The sequence below is a fragment of the Pongo pygmaeus genome, chromosome 19 (genome assembly GCF_028885625.2).
Source record: "Pongo pygmaeus isolate AG05252 chromosome 19, NHGRI_mPonPyg2-v2.0_pri, whole genome shotgun sequence".
In the NCBI taxonomy this organism is placed as follows: domain Eukaryota; kingdom Metazoa; phylum Chordata; class Mammalia; order Primates; family Hominidae; genus Pongo; species Pongo pygmaeus.
This window is the reverse complement of record NC_072392.2, coordinates 58,985,455-59,009,196: the sequence shown is the minus strand read 5'-3', so window position 1 is coordinate 59,009,196 and position 23,742 is coordinate 58,985,455. Positions and strand designations below refer to the sequence as shown.

The 23,742-nt window shown below is 40.4% G+C and overlaps 3 protein-coding genes across 10 annotated transcripts in view; 2 read left to right on the top strand and 1 right to left on the bottom strand.

Annotated features, from left to right (window-relative positions):
• CLTC (clathrin heavy chain) overlaps positions 1-9,832 on the top strand; it is a 77,883-nt gene extending 68,051 nt beyond the window's left edge. Inside the window, exons 29-33 of one of the 2 annotated variants that reach the window (XM_054459509.2) lie at positions 113-283; positions 641-862; positions 2,055-2,075; positions 5,693-5,768; positions 8,791-9,832. In XM_054459509.2, coding sequence (XP_054315484.1) covers positions 113-283; positions 641-862; positions 2,055-2,075; positions 5,693-5,768; positions 8,791-8,915 — 615 coding nt within the window. In that variant the 3' untranslated portion in view covers positions 8,916-9,832. The remainder of the gene's footprint in view (positions 1-112; positions 284-640; positions 863-2,054; positions 2,076-5,692; positions 5,769-8,790) is intronic. The other variant, XM_054459510.2, reaches the window with a different exon arrangement.
• Positions 9,833-12,432: 2,600 nt separating this feature from the next.
• PTRH2 (peptidyl-tRNA hydrolase 2) lies at positions 12,433-22,411 on the bottom strand. 5 transcript variants are annotated; one of them, XM_054459518.2, is made up of 3 exons: positions 22,226-22,293; positions 13,992-15,309; positions 12,433-13,102 (listed from the first exon to the last, which is right to left on the bottom strand). In XM_054459518.2, the coding sequence occupies exons 2-3, from the start codon at positions 13,992-13,994 to the stop codon at positions 12,563-12,565; spliced, it is 543 nt and encodes a 180-aa protein (XP_054315493.1). In that variant the 5' UTR covers positions 13,995-15,309; positions 22,226-22,293; the 3' UTR covers positions 12,433-12,562. The 5 variants fall into 5 exon arrangements, with proteins under 5 accessions (XP_054315493.1, XP_054315494.1, XP_054315495.1 ...); XM_054459519.2 differs by lacking the exon at positions 13,992-15,309 and having other exon boundaries at positions 22,226-22,411; XM_054459520.2 differs by lacking the exon at positions 13,992-15,309 and having other exon boundaries at positions 22,235-22,370.
• Positions 22,369-23,742, top strand: part of VMP1 (vacuole membrane protein 1) — a 135,347-nt gene continuing 133,973 nt past the window's right edge. The window contains exon 1 of one of the 3 annotated variants that reach the window (XM_054459516.2): positions 22,369-22,550. The gene's annotated coding sequence lies outside the window, so the exon portion shown is untranslated. Of the gene's footprint in view, positions 22,604-23,742 lie in introns of all 3 variants that reach the window. The other 2 variants (XM_054459512.2, XM_054459514.2) reach the window with 2 other exon arrangements.

The following is a 23,742-nucleotide window of genomic DNA, read 5'->3' as shown; positions in this document are numbered from 1 at the left end:
TTGAATCTAGGTGTCATATTACATGTTACCATCTAAGGGGCTCATTGATTGAGAACGGAATATAATGTTAAACAAAATACTGATCTGGCATTTGGATGGCTTTTTTTTTAAGGCTCTGCGAACATCAATAGATGCTTATGACAACTTTGACAATATCTCGCTTGCTCAGCGTTTGGAAAAACATGAACTCATTGAGTTCAGGAGAATTGCTGCTTATCTCTTCAAAGGCAACAATCGCTGGAAACAGAGTGTAGAGCTGTGCAAGAAAGACAGCCTTTACAAGGTTGATAAAGTTGCGGGGCGGGGGCTGTTTTAAACCGGGCCTAAAATGGTGTTACAAGTGATTATAATCTATAAATAAAAGTACTGGTTTTGTGAATATGAGAGCTGACTTTAAGGCAATTTAAGTTAATGGATTTCTTGATTCTAGGGACTCTTAGTTAAGGTCAAACTTGTCTGGGGAAAAAAAAGCCTTTAGCTTATCTGTTCTTTGAAAATTTTAATTTAAATGATACAACTAGGAGGCTTTTTTCCCCTTGCAAAACCAGATTTATATTGGAAAGTTGCCATTGTTTTTCTTGGTTTACTAGTTTATTATGTGGGGTCTAATGTTTTTGACTTTCACTATTTCTTTGAATAGGATGCAATGCAGTATGCTTCTGAATCTAAAGATACTGAGTTGGCTGAAGAACTCCTGCAGTGGTTTTTGCAGGAAGAAAAAAGAGAGTGCTTTGGAGCTTGTCTGTTTACCTGTTACGATCTTTTAAGGCCAGATGTCGTCCTAGAAACTGCATGGAGGCACAATATCATGGATTTTGCCATGCCCTATTTCATCCAGGTCATGAAGGAATACTTGACAAAGGTAATGACTCTTCTAAGTGTATTCAGAACTAGTTTTCTTGCATGTAAAATTCTACATGCACATTAATTTTTTTAAATGTTTTTTTCTTTAGTAGAAGTAAGTCATTTAGTCGATCATAAAATATTCCTGTTCTTTTGAAATTTTTTTTTAATAGCTGACAAATGACACTGATTGGAAGGGGAACTCAAATGTAGCTGTTTATCCTCAGTGTATTTATGAGGGTGAAAATAATCTAAATTTTTTTTATTTAAAAAACTCCGATAAATTTTATTTCAAAATAGTATTTTTCTCAAATCAGTTCTTGTAACTCAAATATTCGTAACTAGTATTGTAGATTCTCTTTTATTTGGTTGGTTCCTGACTTTAATGATGTCTATGCCTGTTTCCCCTGGGGAAGCTGCATGTATATTCTTAACATCCTTTTAATCTTCACAATTTTTTTGATAGTTTAAACCCTGATTTAAAAATACCATATGAGGTGAACATGGGAAAAAAAACAAGCTGGGGGTCTAATCGCCTTATAACATTCACTGTTCATCTTAGTGTCCCTTTTTGATGTATGAATTTACTCACCCTATCTTCAGCAGTTACTAGCTTTCTCTCTGTAGAACATTTTTAAATGGTTTTAGAGGATCCTTTTCGTCAAAGCAAAAAACATGATTAAAATCAGAGTCTCACATCTGATTCCTTCAGCCTGCCTGAGTTGGGGGGGGTGGGGGGGGGTGAAGAAGCGCTACCAACAACCCCTACCATACCGAATTTTTCCTCAGGATACCATTTAATTAGATACTATTGTGTCTCTTTAAAGTTTTTAAAGAATTAACATTTTCTGTATTCAATGTAAGAGAAAAAACATGTTGCCTTATCTTAGCCATAGATGAGAATAGCTTCTTAAACATAATGCCAACTTGTGAGAACTGTCTCTAAGCTGCTGTTAACCTAAGTGCTGTGAATTTTACTAGCAATTAAGCTGCTTTCTTTCATACTGTAGCATAAATTCTTCTGCAGTAAGCTTTGAAGTTACAGAAAATTCTAAATTTTGCTTCCAGTATGCCCTTTATTTTCACTTCTCTCATACCTTTTTAGTGGTTAGATGTTTCTTCCCTAAACCTTTGTTGCTGATTCTACCTTTTTATGCTCAATATGGAATTTGATTTTTTTTCTAAGCTGCACCTTCTGAATTCCTTTGCAGGTTGATGCAATAAAGGAAAAGGTGAAAGTTGATTCTTTTCCATCTTTAAGTCTGGAGGACTAAGTCTAAGGAATTTGCATGATTTTTTTCCTTCCTTTTCTACACTGCTGCTGCTGCTTTTTCCCCCCAATAAATTTTCACTAAAGCCTCTGCAAGTCCCTTGAAACATAACTTTAATAGAGCTGTAGGACATTAGTAGACGTTTGCTACTAATCGGCTAATAGGCTTTAGGAAGGGCAGGAGGCTAATCAGTAGTTGGTTCACAGTCTCTCTTAAATATATTATGAAAAACTGAGTATGGTGAGTTTCCATATTAATTTCAAAGTAACAGGAAATTTCTTTTCCCTGTCAGGGTATCTGGACCATAATAGGACTATCATAATACTTGAAGTAAATTAAAACAGCCTCTGGTTTTACTTTGTGAGCTTGCCTGACAGTTGTTGAATTTATATATGTATATATTCATGCCCTAAAAGGCTTTTTGGGGTTTTTTTTTTTTTGTATTGAAGGACTGTGATCCAGTTTCTGATCTCTTGATTCTTACTAATTTTTTGCTGAAAGTAGATACAAGAGATACTAGCTGCTTCCGAAGAGACTTTCCTCATGTTTCTCCAGGTGTCCAGTTCTTATGGTGCTAGTCCATTTTTAAGAGGAATCAAAACCTTTTTAATCATGAGAGCCAAGCTTGCTGTAATTGTTGCTAAGCAACATGAATTATTTTTAACAAAGTATTAACTTCTACTTTCTGTAATAAGGCATACCTCTGAAGCTACCTAAAATTTGCTCTCCTATTTATCAGTTGGCTTGTCCAAGGATGTCAAATTCCGGCACCTTTTGGTTGCTGCTTCCTTCATTGGCTTGTCTCCATCCCAATATAAATGAAACAAACTTACATCTGTTATCAAATTGTGGTTAGAAAAGGGTGGGAAGGTAAAGGAGAGTTGAAACAAATTTAAAAGAATTTGGGTGGGGGACAATGCCTTGGGATTATGTTGAACCAAACTGGAGTCACCACTGGAACTTAGGGCAAACCTGAGTAAAATGCATTGTGTGTGAGACCCTTCAGCAGCTAGTAAGCAAGGCAGTTAGAAAGCGTGTGTGTGAAAAACAGGTAATTGAACTGCAGTGTTATGCATTGTTTTAAATGAAGCATGTACAACAGTCATTGCAATTACATCATACTATTTTTGAAACTCTTAGAGCATTGCTGTGGGCTGTGTGTGTTTCTTGAGAGCCTGTATAGCAAGTCATCTTCAGATCTCACTTCTTGCTTCAGTACTTTTGCCTTTTTTTCATGCACACATACACCAAAATAACTGACTGCATGTTACTTTTCCTCTGCAGCATATTGCAGTCTTTGTGGAAAAGCCTTTTACATTTTAGTGAATTTTCAGTAGTACAGATGGAACTGAATTCATTGACATGCTTACCTGTAATTTTTCTTTTTAAATCCAAGGATCAGAAACTTTAGTTACAGCTCTTAACAAAAGCTTGTGTTCTTAAAAGCCTTCTCTGCTTTTTTTTTTGAGCAATCTAAATTGGATCAGTGGAAACAAAAATTGAAAGTCCCTGTGCCAGAGGCTGTCCCGTTATATAGAAGAATCAAACTTTTTGCTTAGCTTGATGCTATTCCTTCAGAATTCTTCCCCCATGCCCAAACTTCCTATGTGTATGCCAGGGCATTGTGATATTGCCAGCTCTTCTAAGTCTTCCATGTGCTTCTCTAATAGGACTTCTGTGTTCAACATCTGATTCAGACCTTAACTTTTAAACACATGTTCACTTCAGATTCTTTTCCTTGAAAGTCCGGAAATGTATTATGCAGTGGTGGCTTTTTGGTTGTTTCATTTTTCTTCTTTTTTCTTAGAAGTTACTAATGTACAGGCATCCATGTATTTTTCTTTATAACTTCTGTAGCTCATTCTTGAATACTGGTTAGTTAGCAAAACCCCATCTGACCCTTGATGGCACAGAGCTGTGCTTTAAGTTCTATAACTAATAATTTTTGTTCTAAGTGTGGATGCCAAAAAATGGACATTTCATATGGTACTTATACTACATAATAGTCTTTAATTTGGTATTAGGGTAATTTGTAACACATCATTTAGACCATAAAATAGGATAATAGTGTATAAAAGTAAACTAATCCATCTTCCTAGGCTAGAAAAACCACATTTCATCTGAAGAAGCCTACTTAGGCTTACTTTTCTCAAACTTTCAGTTCCCTAACAAATTAAGATGGATTAGACTCATATTTATGGTATTTAATATGAAATAATTAAATATAAAACAGTGCCCTAACCTTAATGGCCTATGTGAAGACTGAAAGATACTTTTTTAATAGTTTCAAACAGAAATGAGGTGCTGCCTTAATCTTTTTAGGACCTGGTTTTTACAAACTTTTCCACTGAAGTCTACAATTTTTTTTTTTTTTGGAGTGATTTTTCATAATTTGCCTTTTTGAAGAACATGCAGTGAACATTCATAAAGTGTTTCCCCCTGCACTTTGGCCCCCCTGTCTCATCCAGCACATTTATGACATTGAAAACCATCAGTAATAGATAACATTGAGATTTGAAATTTAGTTTTACTTAGGTATAATGATAGACCAAGTATAAGGCTTTAGTTGAGAGACCAGCTTTTAAATATTGAAAGACAAACACAGTGTAAAAGGCGCAATGGAATTTGTATAGTGAAGGAGATTCTCTAGTCCCAGGGTTGTAATGTCACTTCTCTCTAATTCATTACAGAATTACAGAATCAAATCATGTTAGCCCTAGAAGAAACTGCAGATCATTTTGTTCAATCTTCTCATTATATAGAGAAGGGAATTTGAGGGCCAGTGCAATGGTTTGCCAAGATCACACAACTAGTTAGTGGAAGGATCCAGGCATTCTAATTCCTTTCTTTCACTAATACATTTGGACTGCTCTACAGAATTACTTCTGTCTGATACTATCCACTTTGAAGAGTAGCTAGCGTATAGTAGCCATTTACTTTTGGCTCAATTAAAAGCAAACATTTTTGGGACAAAATCAGGCTTTCCTGATTACTTCTTAGATAACAGAGCCCACACAGTATTAAAACATGCAGCCTTTCTTTATACAAAAAGATAGAATATGGAGCCACTTGAATCTTAAACTTCAGTCTGCAGCTATAACCAATATCATGAGAAGCTGTACACAATTGGCAAAAGAATAGCTTATTCTGCTCAAATACTTGTCCAGTCACTAGGCTTATTTCACTTTTTTGAATACCATTTCCTTTGGGGAGGGAAGTATTGCCAGACCGTGAATTCATTATTACCTCTGATGAGTTTTAAACTTCATTTGAAAAGTGGTTCCTTCTCGTTTTCTCCCTCCCTCAGGCTGCATCCTAGCATGCCCAGTTTTAGTCTGGCGTGAGCTTTTATGCCATTTATAAATCCCTCCTTCCTGAGGGTTTATAATGACAGTGCTGAAAACCACCTGGACTGAAGTATGAACATTGCCATTGAATTTGAGGGGGACTGAGAATGTTCTTTCTAGTCTGTTTTATTTTGACAGAATTTAACATACTAAGGCTTTTCCACTTTCTGCCATAAACCTAGGTTTATAATACTTTTGGGGTGCTAATTAACATGATGTGTTTTTCTCCAGGTGGATAAATTAGATGCTTCAGAATCACTGAGAAAAGAAGAAGAACAAGCTACAGAGACACAACCCATTGTTTATGGTAATCTCTCTCTGTAACCTCAAAAAATTCATTAGACAAATATTTAATTATTTAGAGACTGTGCCTCAAAATAGAATACAACAAGCTTCTAAAGTGCAAAAGGCTTTCTAAGAAATACTGCTCTCTACTGTCTGATTTTTTTTCTGAGAAGTCATAAAGCAGGTGTTGATATTATTCACTAAAATAATCTTAAATACAAGAAAACTCAAAAACAGTCATTTAAAATCATAACATGAATCTTTCCTATCATCTGGTCCCTCATGCATTACCTGCTCATAAATTACTGAAAAAGAAATATTGATGAATTCCATTTTCAAAAGAGCAAAAGGTGAGAGAATATGCCAAGGCTGTCTTTAGTATGCTTTACATACAGAATACATCCTCATTTTAAATTCTAACTGGGGCAGAGAACTGGGTAGTTTCCATTTGAGAACTTTCCAGAGAGATAGGATCTTCAAACTCTCAAGTGAATATTTAAGACAATTTCATGTCTTCTTAAACCTACATGTCTGAATTACTGCTCCTTTCCATTTCATAGTTGGTGAACAGATTCCTTTGAACAATCACTTTGAAGAGTATAGGTAGAAGCACAATAACCAGGTGAGGGAACATAAAAATATGACCATTATGGCTGGGTGCGGTGGCTCATGCCTGTAATCCCAGCACTTTGGAAGGCTGAGGCGGGCGGATCACAAGGTCAGGAGCTTGAGACCATCCTGGCTAACACAGTGAAACCCCGTCTCTACTAAAAATGCAAAAGATTAGCCGGGTGTGGTGGCACATGCCTGTAGTCCCAGCTACTCGGGAGGCTGAGGCAGGAGAATCGCTTGAACCCGGGAGGCAGAGTTGCAGTGAGCCGAGATCGTGCCACTGCAGTCCAGCCTGGGTGACAGAGCAAGACTCTGCCTTAAAAAAAAATATATATATATATATGTGTATATATATATATAACCATTATATATCAGGCTACTGACACAAATAATAATATATACACTTATGGTTTTATCTCCTTTTTACTGTAGACAAAAAGTACTTTAGGAATTTAGAGGACGGGATAGTTTTGATAAAGTGGGTTCTTAGAGATGGGAGCAAGATGTTTGACATGTTTGAGATAGGAAACACATCAAGTCCTTAAAGGTGAAAAAGAGATAGGAAACACAGTAGGAACAAAAAAAAGATGGGTGTAATACTTTGGGGTTACCTACTGAATTTGGCTTGCTTTCAGGGTGTTTTCATGGGTAGTTGAAAATTGGGTTGGAATTTCAAGTAGATGTCATTATCAAGATTAGGGATGACTTTTTAAAAACTGGTTTCTGTTGGCTGGGTGCGGTGGCTCACGCCTGTAATCCCAGCACTTTGGGAGGCCAAGGTGGGCAGATCATGAGGTCAGGAGATCAAGACCATCCTGGCCAACATGGTGAAACCCCATCTCTACTAAAAGTACAAAAATTAGCTGGGCATGGTGGCATGCGCCTGTAGTCCCAGCTACTTGGGAGGCTAAGGCAGAAGAATTGCTTGAACCTGGGAGGCAAAGGCTGCAGTGAGCCAAAATTGCACCACTGCACTCCCTGGGTGACAGAGCGAGACTCCGTCTCAAAAGATAATAATAAAATAAATAAAACTGGTTTCCGATAATAATTTGTTTGCTGAAGACAGCTTTGGTTGTTAACCACGAAAAGCAAAGACATGAAGTCCCTTGTGTAGGAGGAATCTTGATCTAGATTTACACTGTAGTGGGATGTTAAAAATACTTGTTTTGTAGGGGTAGAGAGAGGTGTTACTTGTTTTCGCTCTCTAAGCCAAGTTCTCTACAGGTCATGTTTTCTGTATATGGGCAACAACTATTTAAACTTTATAAGAAAGAGTGTCAACATAGTATTTGATAGAGGGTGTATGTTCTAATGTATTTCATACCTAAAGAATGTCTGAATGTGTCTTTTTTTTCCCCCAAGATGGAGTCTCGCTCTGTCACCCAGGCTGGAGTACAGTGGCGTGATCTCGGCTCACTGCAACCTTTGCCTCCTGAGTTCAAGTGATTCTCCTGCCTCAACCTGCTGAGTAGCTGGGATTATAAGCACGCACCACCACACCCGGCTAATTTTTTTTGTATTTTTAGTAGAGACGGGGTTTCACCATATCGGCCACACTGGTGTCGAACTCCTGACCTCATGATCCGCCCTCCTCGGCCTCCCAAAGTCCTGGGATTACAGGCGTGAGCCACTGCGCCCGGCCCAAATGTGTCTTATTTTTAATTTAATTGCTGTCTCTAAATTAGTACTGGATCTTCTATAAATGAATTTGGTTTCATTGCCATTTAGACATGTTTGAATCAGAAATTTAAATGTAACTCTAAAAGTTCAGTTATGTTAAAAACATGTCATTTAGACCAAGCATGGTGGCTCACGCCTATAATCCCAGCACTTTGGGAGGGCAAGATGGGCTGATCACTTGTGGCCAGGAGTTCAATACCAGCCTGACCAACGTGGCAAAACCCCGTCTCTACTAAAAATACAAAAATTAGCTGGACATGGTGGTGCACACCTGTAATCCCAGCTACTGGGGAGGCTGAGGCACGAGAATCACTTGAACCCAGTAGGCAGAGGTTTCAGTGAGCCGAGATTACACATCTGCACTCCAGCCTAGGCAACAGAGCCAGATTCTTTTTTTTGTTTTTTAAAAGTCTTTTAAAAAACTTGTTTTCTTGTGCTGATTTTATTGTGTCATGAAGTGTAATATGCATGTAGGTATGTGTCAAGTATACAGAGTATGAGGCATATTGTGTTCAGTCATAAGCAGTTCTGGCCTTTGGCCCTGCACAGTTTGTTGGCTTTTTAGGTAGAAACCTTCTTAGAGTAAGACTGTCATGCCAAAATTGTAGCAATCAAATGTGCCCCCCATACAACTCATTTGAGGTTGAGATTATGTTGCTAGAGTGGAGGAGATTGGAGTGTTCTAAATGCTAACAGTTTGTCCTTCCTCCTTGCCCCTGCCCCCTGCTCCTTTTTGTTTTCTTCTACTTTAGGTCAGCCCCAGTTGATGCTGACAGCAGGACCCAGTGTTGCCGTCCCTCCCCAGGCACCTTTTGGTTATGGTTATACCGCACCACCATATGGACAGCCACAGCCTGGCTTTGGGTACAGCATGTGAGATGAAAAGCTGATCCTGTAGTCACCTATTTTCGTACTGAAACATCGTCTCTACCCACTTCTCAGTTTATAATGGGGGAAACAGGCAACGTGTTCTTGTAACCTTTATTTCATGAAGGACTCCTTTTTGTTTCTAACTGTAAACTTGGATCGCCTATGTTAAAACCTTATTTCACATTCCACATCATTTTAGAATTTATTTTCAAAGGGGAATAGTTTCAATGTTTTATTCACTTGGGCTTTTTTTCTTCCCCCTCATTCTTTAAAGAACTGCTCAATATTCAATCTGTTGTGAAGAACCTGATTTGCACTCTGTAGTGTTTAAAGAAACAAAGAAACTCTAATATTGAATCTTTTAAATTTAGTGTATGTAAACAGCTTACAAATACATATTGTCTAAATGCATTTAAATCTGTTTTATTCAAAGAAAAGCTAAAGTAAAAATACTGGCATATGACCATGCAAGACTGTCAGTGCCAACAAAGACAACACTAATCAGCACATCCTACACTGGATTGCAGTGCTCTCCAGATTATTTGAAAAATGTTACAGACAACTTGCCTGATTTTTAAATGAGCATAAAAGGCCCTCTAACCTATGCAGGTTTCCCCATTATGCATATAGAAAATGCTAGTATGTTTTGCTTACTTCATATGTAACAGGTGCCCTTATGTTGTGCTGTATCCTGTGCTTTTTCTGTGGGACCATTCCATTCAGGAGCAAAGAGCACCATGATTCCAATCTTGTGTGTGTTTACTAACCCTTCCCTGAGGTTTGTGTATGTTGGATATTGTGGTGTTTTAGATCACTGAGTGTACAGAAGAGAGAAATTCAAACAAAATATTGCTGTTCTTCAGTTTTGTTTGTGGAATTTGAAATTACTCAAATTTAAAATAAATTACTGGACTGTGGAAATAACATAGAATTGAAGTTTTAATTAAATACCACTCAAACCAAAAGAACAGTAGTTTTTGTAGTTTTATATTGGATACTGAGGCATTAGGGAGGCATGAAAGGAAGAGGAATGAAGATTGAGACATGTGAAGACATTGTGCATTATATCAATGTGCATTCCTGTAGTTCATTAACAAGGTACATGCAATAGTCTAAAGAACCAGAGTCACTACTATAGTGGCTTACATTTAATCTGTCTCCAATATTTTAACCAAGTGACACCTGAGGTTTTTATCTAAGCATTTCACTTAAATGAACAAATCATGGCTGTTATATTAACTTGAAATAAAATATATTTAAACATGTAGTTAACATGCTTTTTCTCATCATGAATTATAAATGTGCCCAAATTATGGGTATCTTAAGTTGATTTTTTGAAAAATTGGTTGTGTGAATCCAGCTCTTGCTTATGGCTGAGAATGTTCCTAAAGTTCATTTCACGATCCCTTAAATCCTCAATAGCTACACATACCCCCTTGCCTAGTCTTGCACTGCTTTACAACTCTCTTAGGCAAATTACCTACCATAAGCTCCACAGAAGTTTTTTAAACCTTAAAAGCCCTGTCCCACCAGGTGTGGTGGCTCATGCCTGTAATCCCAGCACTTTGGGAGGCTGAGGCAGGCAGATTGCTTGAGGCCAGGAGTTCGAGACAAGCCTGACCAACATGGTGAAACTCCATCTCTACTAAAAATAAAAAATCAGCCAGGCGTGCTCTACTAAAAATAAAAAATCAGCCAGGTGTGATGGTGCACGCTTATAAGATCCTAGCTGCTACTCAGGAGGCAGGAGGCTGAGGCATGAGAATCACTTGAACCTGTGAGGCAAAGGTTGTAGTGAGCCGAGATCACGTCACTGCACTCCATCCTGGGTGACAGAATGAGACTCTTGTCTCAAAAAACAAACCTATTTAGTTTCATCCAGGACATCAAGTGAAAGTGTTTAATGATGTGAGTGCAGGTCAGTGAAGAATACAATGGTGCCCCTGCTTTGATTTGTGGGAAGTGCCATCAGTTCTCCCCACCACTGCTTTTGTACCATCAGTGCAAATACCAACACAGAGAAAAAAAAAATAATAGTATTAGGAAAACATTTTTGACTCTGTGGAGACCCCGTGGGTTCTGCAAAGTATACTTTGAAAACTATAAGATGATGAGTTCTATAAAATACCAAGTACAGATGAACTAGAAAACAAGCATATATCCACAATTACCAGAATTTTCATAGTATTCCTTTTAGTAGACATGCCATGACTGATCAGTTACTTAGCCACCCTATGCCATCCTGTTGGGAATGCCACTATCTTTGAATTTGGAGCCATCAGTCTATCTGAGGCAAACCTCAGAAATTACCTGAGCCAGAATCATGCACTTAGCACTGAGTTCAACTCAGTCCTAACGTTGCATTTTGTTGCATCACTTTTGCAGCCAGTAAACATTTTGTTTAGAAATAGTTGCTATTGTGGCATCATTCACAGTTGCAATTTTTCTCCTGTGCTGTCATATGCCTGTGCAAAGTGTATTAAATCAATCAAATATTAGAACTTTCAAGGCTGTCTTTAGTGTTCTGCCCACAATACTCCACCAATGACCTTAGACCTTGAGATTGTGCTATAATGCTGCTTATATTGCAGTTAACTATAGAGAGGTGGAGCCACTTAAAATGGGCCTATTACCAAAATTCTCCCTGGCATCATTACAGTTCTTGGGGATACACTGATTTTAGAAATTACTGTCAGTATCCTCCTTAAAAGAAGGCTTTAAAGAAAAATAGTTTCTAACAAGATGACTATCAGGAAGCTATGTGGCTTGGGGAGTTGGGACCCTCTGCCTCATATTCTGGGTAACTGGTATAACATAGTAATTATTAGGATTGTTATCAGGTGTATTTAAAGATCAAAAGGGAAAAAAGGCACCCTTAATTGTCAAAGTTCTAGGAAAAAAAACTAGCAGGGATGACAAACTACGTTCACTTTACAGTTACCATAAATTCTTACTTGGGCCCACCCATTTCCATCTGTAAGGTCCATAAGGTTATTCAAGTTTCAACGGCTTCATTGTTACAAGAAAGGGGGGAAGTGACAACCTTTAATAGGCTGTGATTTAGAACCACTGCTGATTAACCTTTGGCTAGTATGGGTCAGGGAAAGTGAACATGAAACACTGCACAGTAGGTTGTATCAATGCTATAAAACTCAACCTGGAGACAAAATTTAAACAGGTTATAAACCATGGGACTCCATTAAGGGTGGCTGTATCTATTAATAAAGTAGGCTATCAGTCACCCAAAAAGTGACAGCAGGGGAACAAACTGCAGCTATGTCTCTAGTGGGAATACCCTTGAACCTTGACCTCCAGGGGGACAGCAGCATAGTCTCGGGGAAGGGCTACCAACATACAAAGGGACCTAACCATGTATAGGGAAATGCTGTTTCCTCCATTTTAATCCAATTGTATCATGACCTGTTTCTCTCATCTTAAATATTTGTTTCAGCCTCTCACTTGAACCACCAAGACCATTTAACCAACAGTACTTTTTTTAAGCCCAAGATGACAACTGCCAAACATAGAACATGGGAATAGGTTTTATTTTCATCTCAAGAACATTTAAGTTGGGTGAAGAAATTCAGCTTTTGTTAGAATCTGACAGGCTTCAAACACTTGTGATGGAGGGGTTGTTGTCATATCAAAGTCCACCTAGTAAAGTTTTAGGTGACCAGTGACTTTGTCAATTAGGTCTGCTGGTCCTGGCCCAATCCCTAGGACAGTTTGAGAGCCTGGTGCAATCTGAGTACGTCCAGCATCTTGAATTAAACTTACAGTCAGTCCCAGCATTTTTGCATGGGCCAATAATGCAATCAGGGTTTCTTCATCAGGAGCTTTGACCACCACCTTGGGCTGGCCACAGTATTCCCATTGTTTGAGCATTTCAGGATTTCTTCTTTGAATCTGCTTGTAGGCTGAAACAGCAGCATGAGAGCACTGGGCAGCCACTTTCCCTTTTCCCATCTTTAAGTCATTTCGAACCACAAGAATCATCTTGTACTCCCCGCTCTCTCCCAAGATGCTTGCTTCACTTTCAGTATCTGTGTGTGTCTTGCTCGTCTTGCTTTTGGGGAGCATCCCAAAGCGTACTCGAAGGCTCCAGCCCAGGCACATGCCACAAGCAACTCCAACAGCCAAGCCGAGTGCACTGGGATGAGCCAAATATTCCATAACCAAGGATTTGGAGGGCATCTTAAGGGAAAGGAAAACAGTTATCACTTATCCGGCAGTAACAACTTACAGAGGTATAGGCTTATCAGAGAAACATTTTGACTATACACTTAATGAGGTCATCCAGAAAAAAGGCAAAACACATCTTAGATCTTATGCCTGCACCCTGTTTCCAGCACCCTCTTGCCCACCACCAGTGTACTAGAAAAGATTCAAGCATCCACATGAAACAGTTTAGGTCATTTTGAATCTTGATGTAAACAAAGTTGCATGAAGTTCAAAAACTCTATTCCTCAGTCTTCCCTTAGTCTTGTGGAGATGTTCCATTTTACCAAGATGCCTAAGATTTAAAGAAACCAAAAATAACCCTTTCCTGGAATACAGTGCTAATCTGTGTTTTCACAATGCAGTGGTTCTCAGTGGAGATGGTATCAAATCAGTCACCCTCAGATGAACCTCACTGTCACATTAATGGGCCTGGAGTGAGGTGCACTACTGAAATTTACTAAGCTAGGATGCTAAAAACCTTACAAAATGAAGAGTTGTCCCATTGGACATTAGTGCAGCTGAAAAACTTAATAACTGAGATGAGAACTCAACATCATTTTACTTAAGAACACAAAATATTTTTTGCATAGTTTTACTATGTACAGGTGCTCCTCAATTTCCCATGGGGTTATATCCCACTTAACCCAATTAATTGAAAATATCATAAGCCAAAAATGCATTTAATACACCTACAGAATATCACGACTTAGCCTAGCCTACCTTAAATGTGCTCAGAACACTTACATTAGCCTACAGTTGGACAAAAATCATCTAACACGAGGCTCTTTTATAATAGTGTTGAATATCTCCTGTAATTTATTGAATACTGTAAGTGGAAAACAATGGTTGTATGGGTACTCACCATTAATTTACACAGCTGAAAGCACAGTGGTCCTGAAAAATGTTTGAAGCACTGAAATAGAATTAATTGCTGGATGATGGGGATGCAATAGGGTCCTCAATTTCTCTCTCTTCTGATGAATATCGAGAATAGGTGGTAGAAGGCATTGGGACATCAACACTAGTTGATGGTTTAGCAAGCATAGTGTTGTTCTTCAGGAAGATACCAAGTTTTGACCGTACAGCTTGTTTCTTCTTTTCATTATATATTTCTCTGTAGCAAGCAAGAGCATCCTGTATCTGCCTGTCAACTGTGGTGAATCTCTCGTAATTGACGTCCATTTCTTCTAACATCTGTAGGCCACTGCTGATAGCAGCAAATGCCTCTGCCAGTTTCTTTGCTGTGAACTTTCTAGGTGCCGTGGGTGTAACTTCTTCCACTGCCTCAACTCCTTTACCTCTTTCTTCCTCCAGTGCAATCAGCTCCTTATTGGAAAGATCTTCAGCCGTAATTATCCTATGCAGCCGTTCCTTAAAAGCTATGGCACCTTCATTACCAGCACGTGCTGCCTCACCAGTGATCTTTACATTGTGAAAATTATGACGCCTTTTGAAGCGCTGGAACCATCCATGACTTGCTTTAAACATCTGTGTATATGTAGGATCATTGGCACGGTCTTTTAGCATATTAAAAAGACTTCTTGCCTTAGCCTGGATCATCAGTAGGCTAAGTGGTATACGCTTCTGTATCTGGTCTTCCATCCACATAACAAGTAATTTTTCCATATCATCAATCGGTCCAGCCCTTTTCTTTGTGATGACAGTGGATTTAACTGATGCTGACGATTTCGCTGCATCACTGATTCGCTTCTTATCCTTTAAGATGGTTGAAATCGTGGACTGCGAAAGTCCTAACTCACGTGCAATGGCCATTACTGGCTTGCCACCTTCATGCTGGGCAATTATCTTGAGTTTCATTTCAAGAGTAATTGCCTTCCTCTTCTTCATCTCACCAGAAACAGGAGACACTGATGGACATTTTGTAGACATGATGGAATGTGAAAACACAACACACAATATCCAAAAAAGCTGACAACACAGTACACAGTAGAGGATGGGTTGTTCATTCCCGTGATCACATGGGTGACTGGGAGCTGTGGCTCGTTGCCACTGCCCAGCATCACAAGAGTGTACTGTACCACATTATCACTAGGCCAGGAAAGATCAAAATGCAAAACTCCAAGTACAGTTTCTACTGAATGGGTATCGCTTTCACACCATCCTAAAGTTGAAAAATCCTAAGTCGGAGACTGTCCATACTGAATTTTCCAGAAGTGTAGCTATCATAAAACACAGGAATGTCATCCTTTATTATTTTAGAAAATCTTGCTACTTCGACAAAGCTGTTCATAATATTTAAGTCACCAATAAAACACCTATATCAGTCTACAAATGAGGCTGCTGGATTCACAGTGCTTCTATGTGGCAAGCAACTATCAGTTTCTTTTTCTAGTGGAGTATTATCTAAGCATTTATAAACATGGGGCCACTATATTTGTAATGCACTGTATTTGCAATGTAAAGTGGTGCCCTTGGAATTGCGCAGTGCATGATTGGCACGGCATAGATGACAGCTCTGGAAGTACTTATAAATTTCCTTTATGTTCTTCTTTAAAGTTAGGGCATTATATTAACGTTCTTTCCACTAATTTTAACATAAAAGGGGTTATTGTCTTTGGTGGGGCAAAAATTTGTTTGAGGTGGGGTCGAGATAGAGCAAAAAGAAAAAGCAGTGGATATAAGGCGACACAGAGAAAAGCAATTTTTTTTTCTCCTAAGAAGAAAGGATAAGCATATTTAAATGTTAATAGGATGGAGCCGGAAGAAAGGCAGGTAAATGCTCAAGATAGAGAAAGCCTTTATAAAGGGATTTGGTCTTGGAAAGGAAAAGGGACACCTTTCCCAATTTCAGTTTTAAATCAGGTAGGTCCATGGATTTGAAGGCAGGAAGGTATTCCCCCGGAGGGAAGGAGTTCAGACAGAAGTTAAAATGGAGTAGAGAAGAGAAAGGCGGAAATAAAAGGTGTGGCAAAATATGGCAGGATTGCAGAGGAATATTGAAAGCATGGTTAAGATTAATGATGACTTTTTAATGGCAACATACTATTTGTGATTCTCTCCAGTAGTACTTAGAAGCCAAAAGACTAAAACTACTAATCACTTCCTCCAAACATACAAACTAACCTCCATCCACACTCATCCTTTGCTCTCCCCTCCTACTGGAATGGTAGTTGGATGTATCCAAGTTTAAATTATGCCAGGAGAAGCCCCAAGACACAGTGGTACAAGGGAATTTAGGATAAGGGTAAGAATGTTTGACATGATAGACCATGCAACCTGTGTTATTACATTTTTCTCTTTTGGCCTACCTGATAAAAAGCAACCTGTATTATCAAAGACTGATTTATGGACAACAAAGTGATGCATGCTATTTATCTAGACATGCTGTTGAAGAACAGGTGTGATGAAAGTAAACTGGAAAGACTTAGAGCGATGCATGGGGTTTTGATTTTGGAGATGAGCAATTACAAAGAGCATAGCTATAGGAATGGGTATCTGAAATAGAAGTGTGACTACTATCTACTTTTTCAATTCTTTTAGTTTTATGATATACTGCTTCCCTTCCACAAATACTGATTGACCCTGTTCTAGGATCTAAGGGATACAGGAGTGCACAAAGCAGAAAAAGTCCTTTCTCTAATGAAGCTTACATTTTAGCAATGGTTTTGAAATGGTCCAATCCTAATTTTGAATTTCTTTCATGCTGTTTTAAAACTTTGGTTTTTTTTGTTTGTTTGTTTGTTTTTGAGATGGAGTCTCGCTCTGTCGCCTAGGCTAGCATGCAGAGGCGCGATCTCAGCTCACTGCCAGCTCCGCCTCCCGGGTTCACGCCATTCTCCTGCCTCAGCCTCCCAAGTAGCTGGGACTACAGGCGCCCACCACCACACCTGGCTAATTTTTTTTTTTTTTTGTATTTTTAGTAGAGACAGGGTTTCACCATGTTAGCCAGGATGGTCTCAATCTCCTGACCTCGTGATCCGCCTGCCTCGGCCTCCCAAAGTGCTGGGATTACAGGCGTGAGCCACTGTGCTCAGCCAAAACTTTGTCTTTATAGCTCAAAATTTCCACAATACTTTGACATGTATTGTGTTATTTGATCCACTGAGAAGTGAGGATTACTGCCATATCAAAAATGAAGAAATTCAGACCAAGAGAAGTTAAGTTCAATAAAACAAATGTTTACTGGCTATCTACGTGCCAGCCATACCCCCTGTTAAGCTGAGGATATAGTGATGAATACGGGCCACTGTCAGCTGTTCATAGATGAGTAGTGAAGACAAATAATTGCAAGAGTGGTAAATGTTATAAAAAGGTGTTTGACAGTCCCATCGGCGGTGAGATGGGAGGCAGTGACAGATCATCAGACATTAGATTCTCATACGAAGTACACAACATAGATCCCTCGCATGGGCAGTTCATAACAGGGTTCACACTTGCATGAGAATCTAATACTGTCGCTAATCAGACAGAGCTCAGGAGGTAATGTGAGCGATGGGGAGTGGCTGCAAATACAGATAAAACTTCACTCAGTTGCCCACCACTCACCTCCTGCTGTGCGGCCCAGTTCCTAACAGGCCACAGGGATGCCTGTTCTAAAAGATACCTGAGCCTTGACTAGCAGTTGGCAATAGACACAGGGAGATCATTTCAGAGGCTGCTATAATGTAGTAATAGTTAACATTTATGAAGTGTTTTGCTACACACTGGCTAAACACTCTATAGGAATTGTCTTCTTTAATGTGCCCAACAGCACTTCAAGGTAAATAGAGCTGGTCATGGACTTACTATAGTTTCACTTAAGATTTTGGCTTTACAATGGTTCAAAAGCAACACATATTCAGTAGAAACTTTACCCATACAAACATTCTGTTTTTCATCTTCAGTACAGTATTCAACGAATTACATGAAATATTCAACATTTGTAGGCCTTATGTTAGATGATTTTGCCCTATTGTACACTAATAAATTAAGTGTTCTGAGCACCTTTAAGGTAGGCTAGACTAAACTACCATGTTTGGTAGGTTAGGTGTATTAAATTTATTTCCAACTTCTATTTCCTTTTCTAAGAGACAGGGTTTCACTCTTTTGTCCAGGCTGGAATACAGTGGAGTGATCATAGCTCACTGCAGCCTCGAACTCCTGAGCTCAAGCAATCCTCCCACTTCAACCTCCCCAGTAGCTGCGACTACAAGCACATAGCACCACACACTGCTAATTAAAAAAATATGTATTTTTTAAGACAGGGGTTTCATTATGTTGCCCAGGCTGGTCTCGAACTCTGGGCCTCATATGATCCCTCCCACCTCAGCCTCCCATGTAGCTGCGTTTACAGGCATGAGCCACTGTGCCTGGCTCTCAATTTATGGTACCTTCAATTTATGATGGGTTTATCAGGATATAACCCCACCCTAAGTTGAGAAGCATCTATATATAATTATGAGCCCCATTTTTCAGATGTAGAAAAATGAGGTATACAAGTTATATATAGCTTGCCTAAATTCACCCAGCTCATAAGTGGTCGTCTTAATCCAGAGCCCTTGTTCTTTTTTCTTTTTGAGACAGAGTCTTGTTCTTGTCACCCATGCTGGAGTGCAATGGCACAATCTCGGCTCACTGCAACCTCTGCCTCCTGGGTTCAAGTGATTCTCCTGCCTCAGCCTCCCAAATAGCTGGGATTACAGACACCCGCCACTACACCGAGCTAATTGTTTGTATTTTTAGTAGAGACAGGGTTTCACCATGTTGGCCAGGCTGGTCTCAAACTCCTGATCTCAGGTGATCCACCCACCTCGGCTTCCCAAAGTGCTGGGATTACAGGCATGAGCCACCATGCTCTGCCGAGCCCTTGTTCTTAACATTACTATATCAGGCCTCTCCCAGCAGTCTAGATGAGATGATGGTCATTTAGACAACAGTAGTGAGAATGAGAAAGAAAAAAAGTGTCTAAGGTACACCTGTCTGATTTAGTGACTGACAGGAAGTCTGGTGACAGAAAGGGAGAAGTTAATAATGACACCTAGATTTGAACAAATGGAGAATTTTGGTGAAATACCAGGTTTGAATGGAAAAGATAATTAATTAGTTTTGTTCTGAACAAAAGACATCTCAGAGATATCTAGAAAGAAGAAGAAAAAAAAGGATATACCAGCTTAAAGGACAGAAAGGTCTAGGATATATCAGCTTAAAATCAGAAAGGTCTGGGCTGGAAATATAGATTTGAGAGACCTTACCATATAATTGAAGTTACTGAAGAGATGGAAGAGTATGAGGCCACTTGGACAAATATGTAGGATGAAGAAAGGACTAAAACATAATCCTGAGGAAATGAACATTAGGAATCAAAGGAGACTGACATGGAGTGGCCAGGAGTAGGAGGGTCACATAGGATAAGCTGTAGTGCACCTAGTTTCAGTGCTCTTCCACTCAAGTGCCTAAATACGGTGACAGGGCTGCACAGACATAGTACTTATGGTTCTAGTGCCTTTACAGCCCCCACCCCACAAAAGAGACAAAGACAGAGAATTCTTTTTTTTTTTTGAGACAGCATCTCACTTTGTCACCCAGGCTGGAGTGCAGTGGTGCCATCTCAGCTCACTGCAACCTCTGCCTCCGGGTTCAAGCAATTCTCCCGCCTCAGCCTCCCATGTACATGGGATTACAGGCACCCGCCACCACACCTGGCTAATTCTTGTATTTTTAGTAGAAACGGGGTTTCACCATGTTGGCCAGGCTGGTCTCGAACTCCTGACCTCAAGTGATCTGCCTGCCTCAGCCTCCCAAAGTGCTGGGATTACAGGCATGGGCCACCACGCCTGGCCAAGTTTCTATTTGATGCTTACATATCAGCAGGACTTTTCTTTGATAATCTAACAACCAGACTCCAAACTGAACAAATATTCAATTATTTCTAAAAAGGTATAGTAACCTCTATGTCAACAATTAGGATTCTCTGAAATAATTTATAGGTTGCAAAGTAACCAAATATCCCATACACTAGATTCAGGTACTAGCTGGAGAAGGAACTGCTCTATATAGAGAAGCTATTATGTGCTGGATAACATACTAAATCCTTTATATCCATTACCTCATTTATTGTTCCTATGAACACATAAAAAGGAAGCTATATTAGCCTCATTTTAAAGATGAGAAATATGAGGATCAAACAGAGATGTTGCCTTTTTATTTTTTTATTTTTTAAAGAGAAGGGGTCTCCCTCTGTCACCCAGGCTAGAGTTCAGTGGCATGATCATAGCTTGCTACAGCCTCAAACTCCTGGGCTTAAGCAATTCTCCTACCTCAGCCTTCCAAGTAGATGGGACTACAGGCGCATGCCACCACACCCTCCTGATTTTTAAAAAAATTTTTTATTTTTGTGTGGACTTGGTCTTGCTATGTTGCCCAGGCTGGTCTGGAACTCCTGGCCTCAAGAAGTTGCTTGAGGTTGAGGCAGCAGCATCTCTTGAGTCCAGTTCGAAACCAATCTGGGCAACATAGTGAGACCTCATCTTTACAAAAAATTTAAATAATTAGCCAGATGTGGTGCCACATGCCCATACTCCCATACTCAGGGGATAAGGTAGGAGGACACCTCAGGCTGGGAGGTGGAAGTTGTAGTGAGCCATGATTGTGCCACTGCACCCCAGGCTCCCAGGCTGGACAACAAACAAGACCCTGTCTCCAAAAAAAAAAAAACCCAATAAGATCAAAAACAGAACAGTGAAAGTTCCAAAAGTTACCAAGTTTATTTATTATGTCCCATATCTCAATGGAGTGTCTAATCATAAAAATGCTAAAATTAACACATATTTTTGTTCTTTAGGATGTTCTAATCTCACATTAATCTGATCAGATTATCATCCAACTCCTCTAAAACAACACGTCTGTCTCTTTTTCTGTAAACTTACGACAAGTGTATCAATAAGCCTGGTGCCTGAGACTAAGGTAAAACAAATAACCATTCTTTGTCTCATAAATAATTCTGGGCAATGACAGCAGAACAAAATAAGTACATCCTATAAAATCTTCTTCTTGGTTCCTTCTAATTCCCCTGCCTCAGTAAACCCATTTCAGTAGTGCTCTTGATCCCATTACCTCCTTCTGCACCATGCTCCACCCGTTAATCTTTTTTTAAGAGACAGGGTCTCACTATGTGGCCCACTATGTGGCCCAGGCTGTTCTCAAACTCCTGGACTCAAGCAATCCTCCTGTCTCAGCCTCCCAAAGTGTTGGAATTACAGGCTGAGCCACCGCACCGGGTCTGCAGTTTACAACGGAAAAAACAAACAAACCTTTCCCAAATCTTCTCTGACCCTTAAGCTACTGCCTCACTTTCCCTGTATAGCATATTCCCAGAGTCTAGTATGGTGCCTGGGGTATGTTAGTAAGGATTAATACCTCTCTCGTTAATCTCTTTGCGTGAAAAGAGGGGGAATATTTTTCTTTCTTTTTTTTTTTCTGAGACGAAGTCTCACTCTGTCGCCCAGGCTGGACAGCAATGGAGCGATATCGGCTCACTGCAACCTCCACCTCCCGAGTTTAAGTGATTCTCCTGCCTCAGCCTCCCGAGTAGCTGGGATTACAGGCACGCGCCACCATGCCGGCTAATTTTTGTATTTTTAGTATAGATGGGTTTTCGCCATGTTGGCCAGGATGGTCTCGAACTCCTGACCTCAGTTGATCCGCCCACATCAGCCTCCCAAAGTGCTGGGATTACAGGCGTGAGCCACCGCGCCCGGCCCCAAATTTTCGACTATATTCTTAGAAACGAATTCTTTCCACGCAGAGCTCGACAGCTCGAAACGCTGGGGGTATTCATAAGTGCCCAGCTGAGGGTGTGAGGCCTGCTCGCTATTTTATCAATTTCGGAGAGAGCGCATCGATACTGCCCGCATGGAGGCTTTGCTGGGAACTAGAAATTCTGAGTCTTCCCCTCCCCAGCAGCCTGTTCCTTTCTTCCAAAGGACGGTTCGCAAAACAGGAACAGAGGGCTCAGCGACCCCTGGGCGGAAGACAGCTTATAAAGGAGAAAATGAAGAAGGTGGGTAATGCAATGAGGTGAAAAGAAACGTTCCTACTGGAGAGAAAATGAATAATGATAGTGGTTTCCTTCGCCCTGTAAGGAGCCAACCAACCTACCTACAGTACCTCTTTTCCTCACTCGCGCCTTCCCTTCTTCTGGGCAGGGAACACGTTTCTATCGCGTGAGCTACCTCTTCCGGGGTTCCTGGGTGACAAGTTCCGGATCAAGAATCACAAAGCGAGCAGTCATTCTTCCTCTTGCCACACCCACAGGGCTCGCGCTAAGAGCCTAACTGAAATCCCGCGAGGATCAACCGAGCTCGCCGAAAGGAGGGAGGAACGTACCCCTTCTGGAGGCTGTCTCCGGGGGCAGAGGGACCGGACCGGAAGTGACGTGAGCGAGTTCCGGTTGGCCGGAGCCCAGCGGCGGGTGTGAGAGTCGGTAAGGAGCAGCTTCCAGGATCCTGAGATCCGGAGAAGCCGGGGTCGGAGCGGGTAGGTAAACTAACTCAGGGAATTGGGGACTGAAGCCTGAGGCTGTCCTCAGAGCTTGGCGTCTTCCGGAGCTCTCCCACTTAGGCATTGCGGATCTGGGGCACTGTGATTCCGACTTCCAGCAGTGTTTTAGGACGCTGCTGACTGGATGTCTCAGCCTGGATGTCTCACGCTGGCGGTAGCCAGGTTATTTGGGACACCTTCTCATGGTCGGTCACCCGGACATGGAACCCAGACACCGGGCTGTTCGTTCTCCTCTCCACGTACTTGGAAGCCTTGCTAGGCTTCTTTAGAGAACCTCTTAGTCCCGGGATGTCCAACACCTTGGAGTAAGTGGAGAAGGTCTTCTCTGCTAATGACTGAGCTGTTTCTCAGGATCTGTCAGTTTGGTTTTTGCTCTCCCGAACCTCTGGCGCATGATGCTAGATGTATTCGCTCCTAAACGAAATCCAGGCGTGCAAGTGCCATCTAAAGCTCTGGTGGTACAGGGTAGCCAAGGGAATGGGCCTTCGCTCCGCAGAGCCCTTGGAGAGGAACTTCTCAGATTTTTCACTGCTTTAATGAAAAAGAGTTGTCTGCCTTTCCAAACCCCTGAACCCCGACCTCTATATTTTATTACGGTGGAGGTATTTGCAGTAAAACGTGAAGGTCGACTTAATCTCTAAAATTCCAGAAACCATATGTGGCCCTGTGTCACACTGCTAGATTACTTATGACCTCCAGAAGATTTTACACAATCATCTTTTATTTACCTGCAACTCCATGTAAAAATCTAATATTACACGTAGACTGGCCACTGTTGACGTGTTTTGGCAGCATCGCTCGTTATCCTAATGTTAACGTCTTTCATTTCTACTTTGGGGCTTGTCAGAGATTTTTGTGGACAGACTACATTGATCATTTGAAGAAGCTTGTACAAGTGTTTCTAGTGTTGTCATGATAGAATTTAATATTCCAGTTGCTACTACCTACTAATTGTATTGTCATTAGCTCTGATTTTAGTTGTGTATTCTTAGCATAGATGATGAAAGGAAGAAACTTATTTACTAGGCATCATTGTATGCATTGTAGCTTATGTTTTTACTGTGGAAGAGGGATGGTGGTACCTAGACAAATGTGACTGATTTGTGTAAGTATGA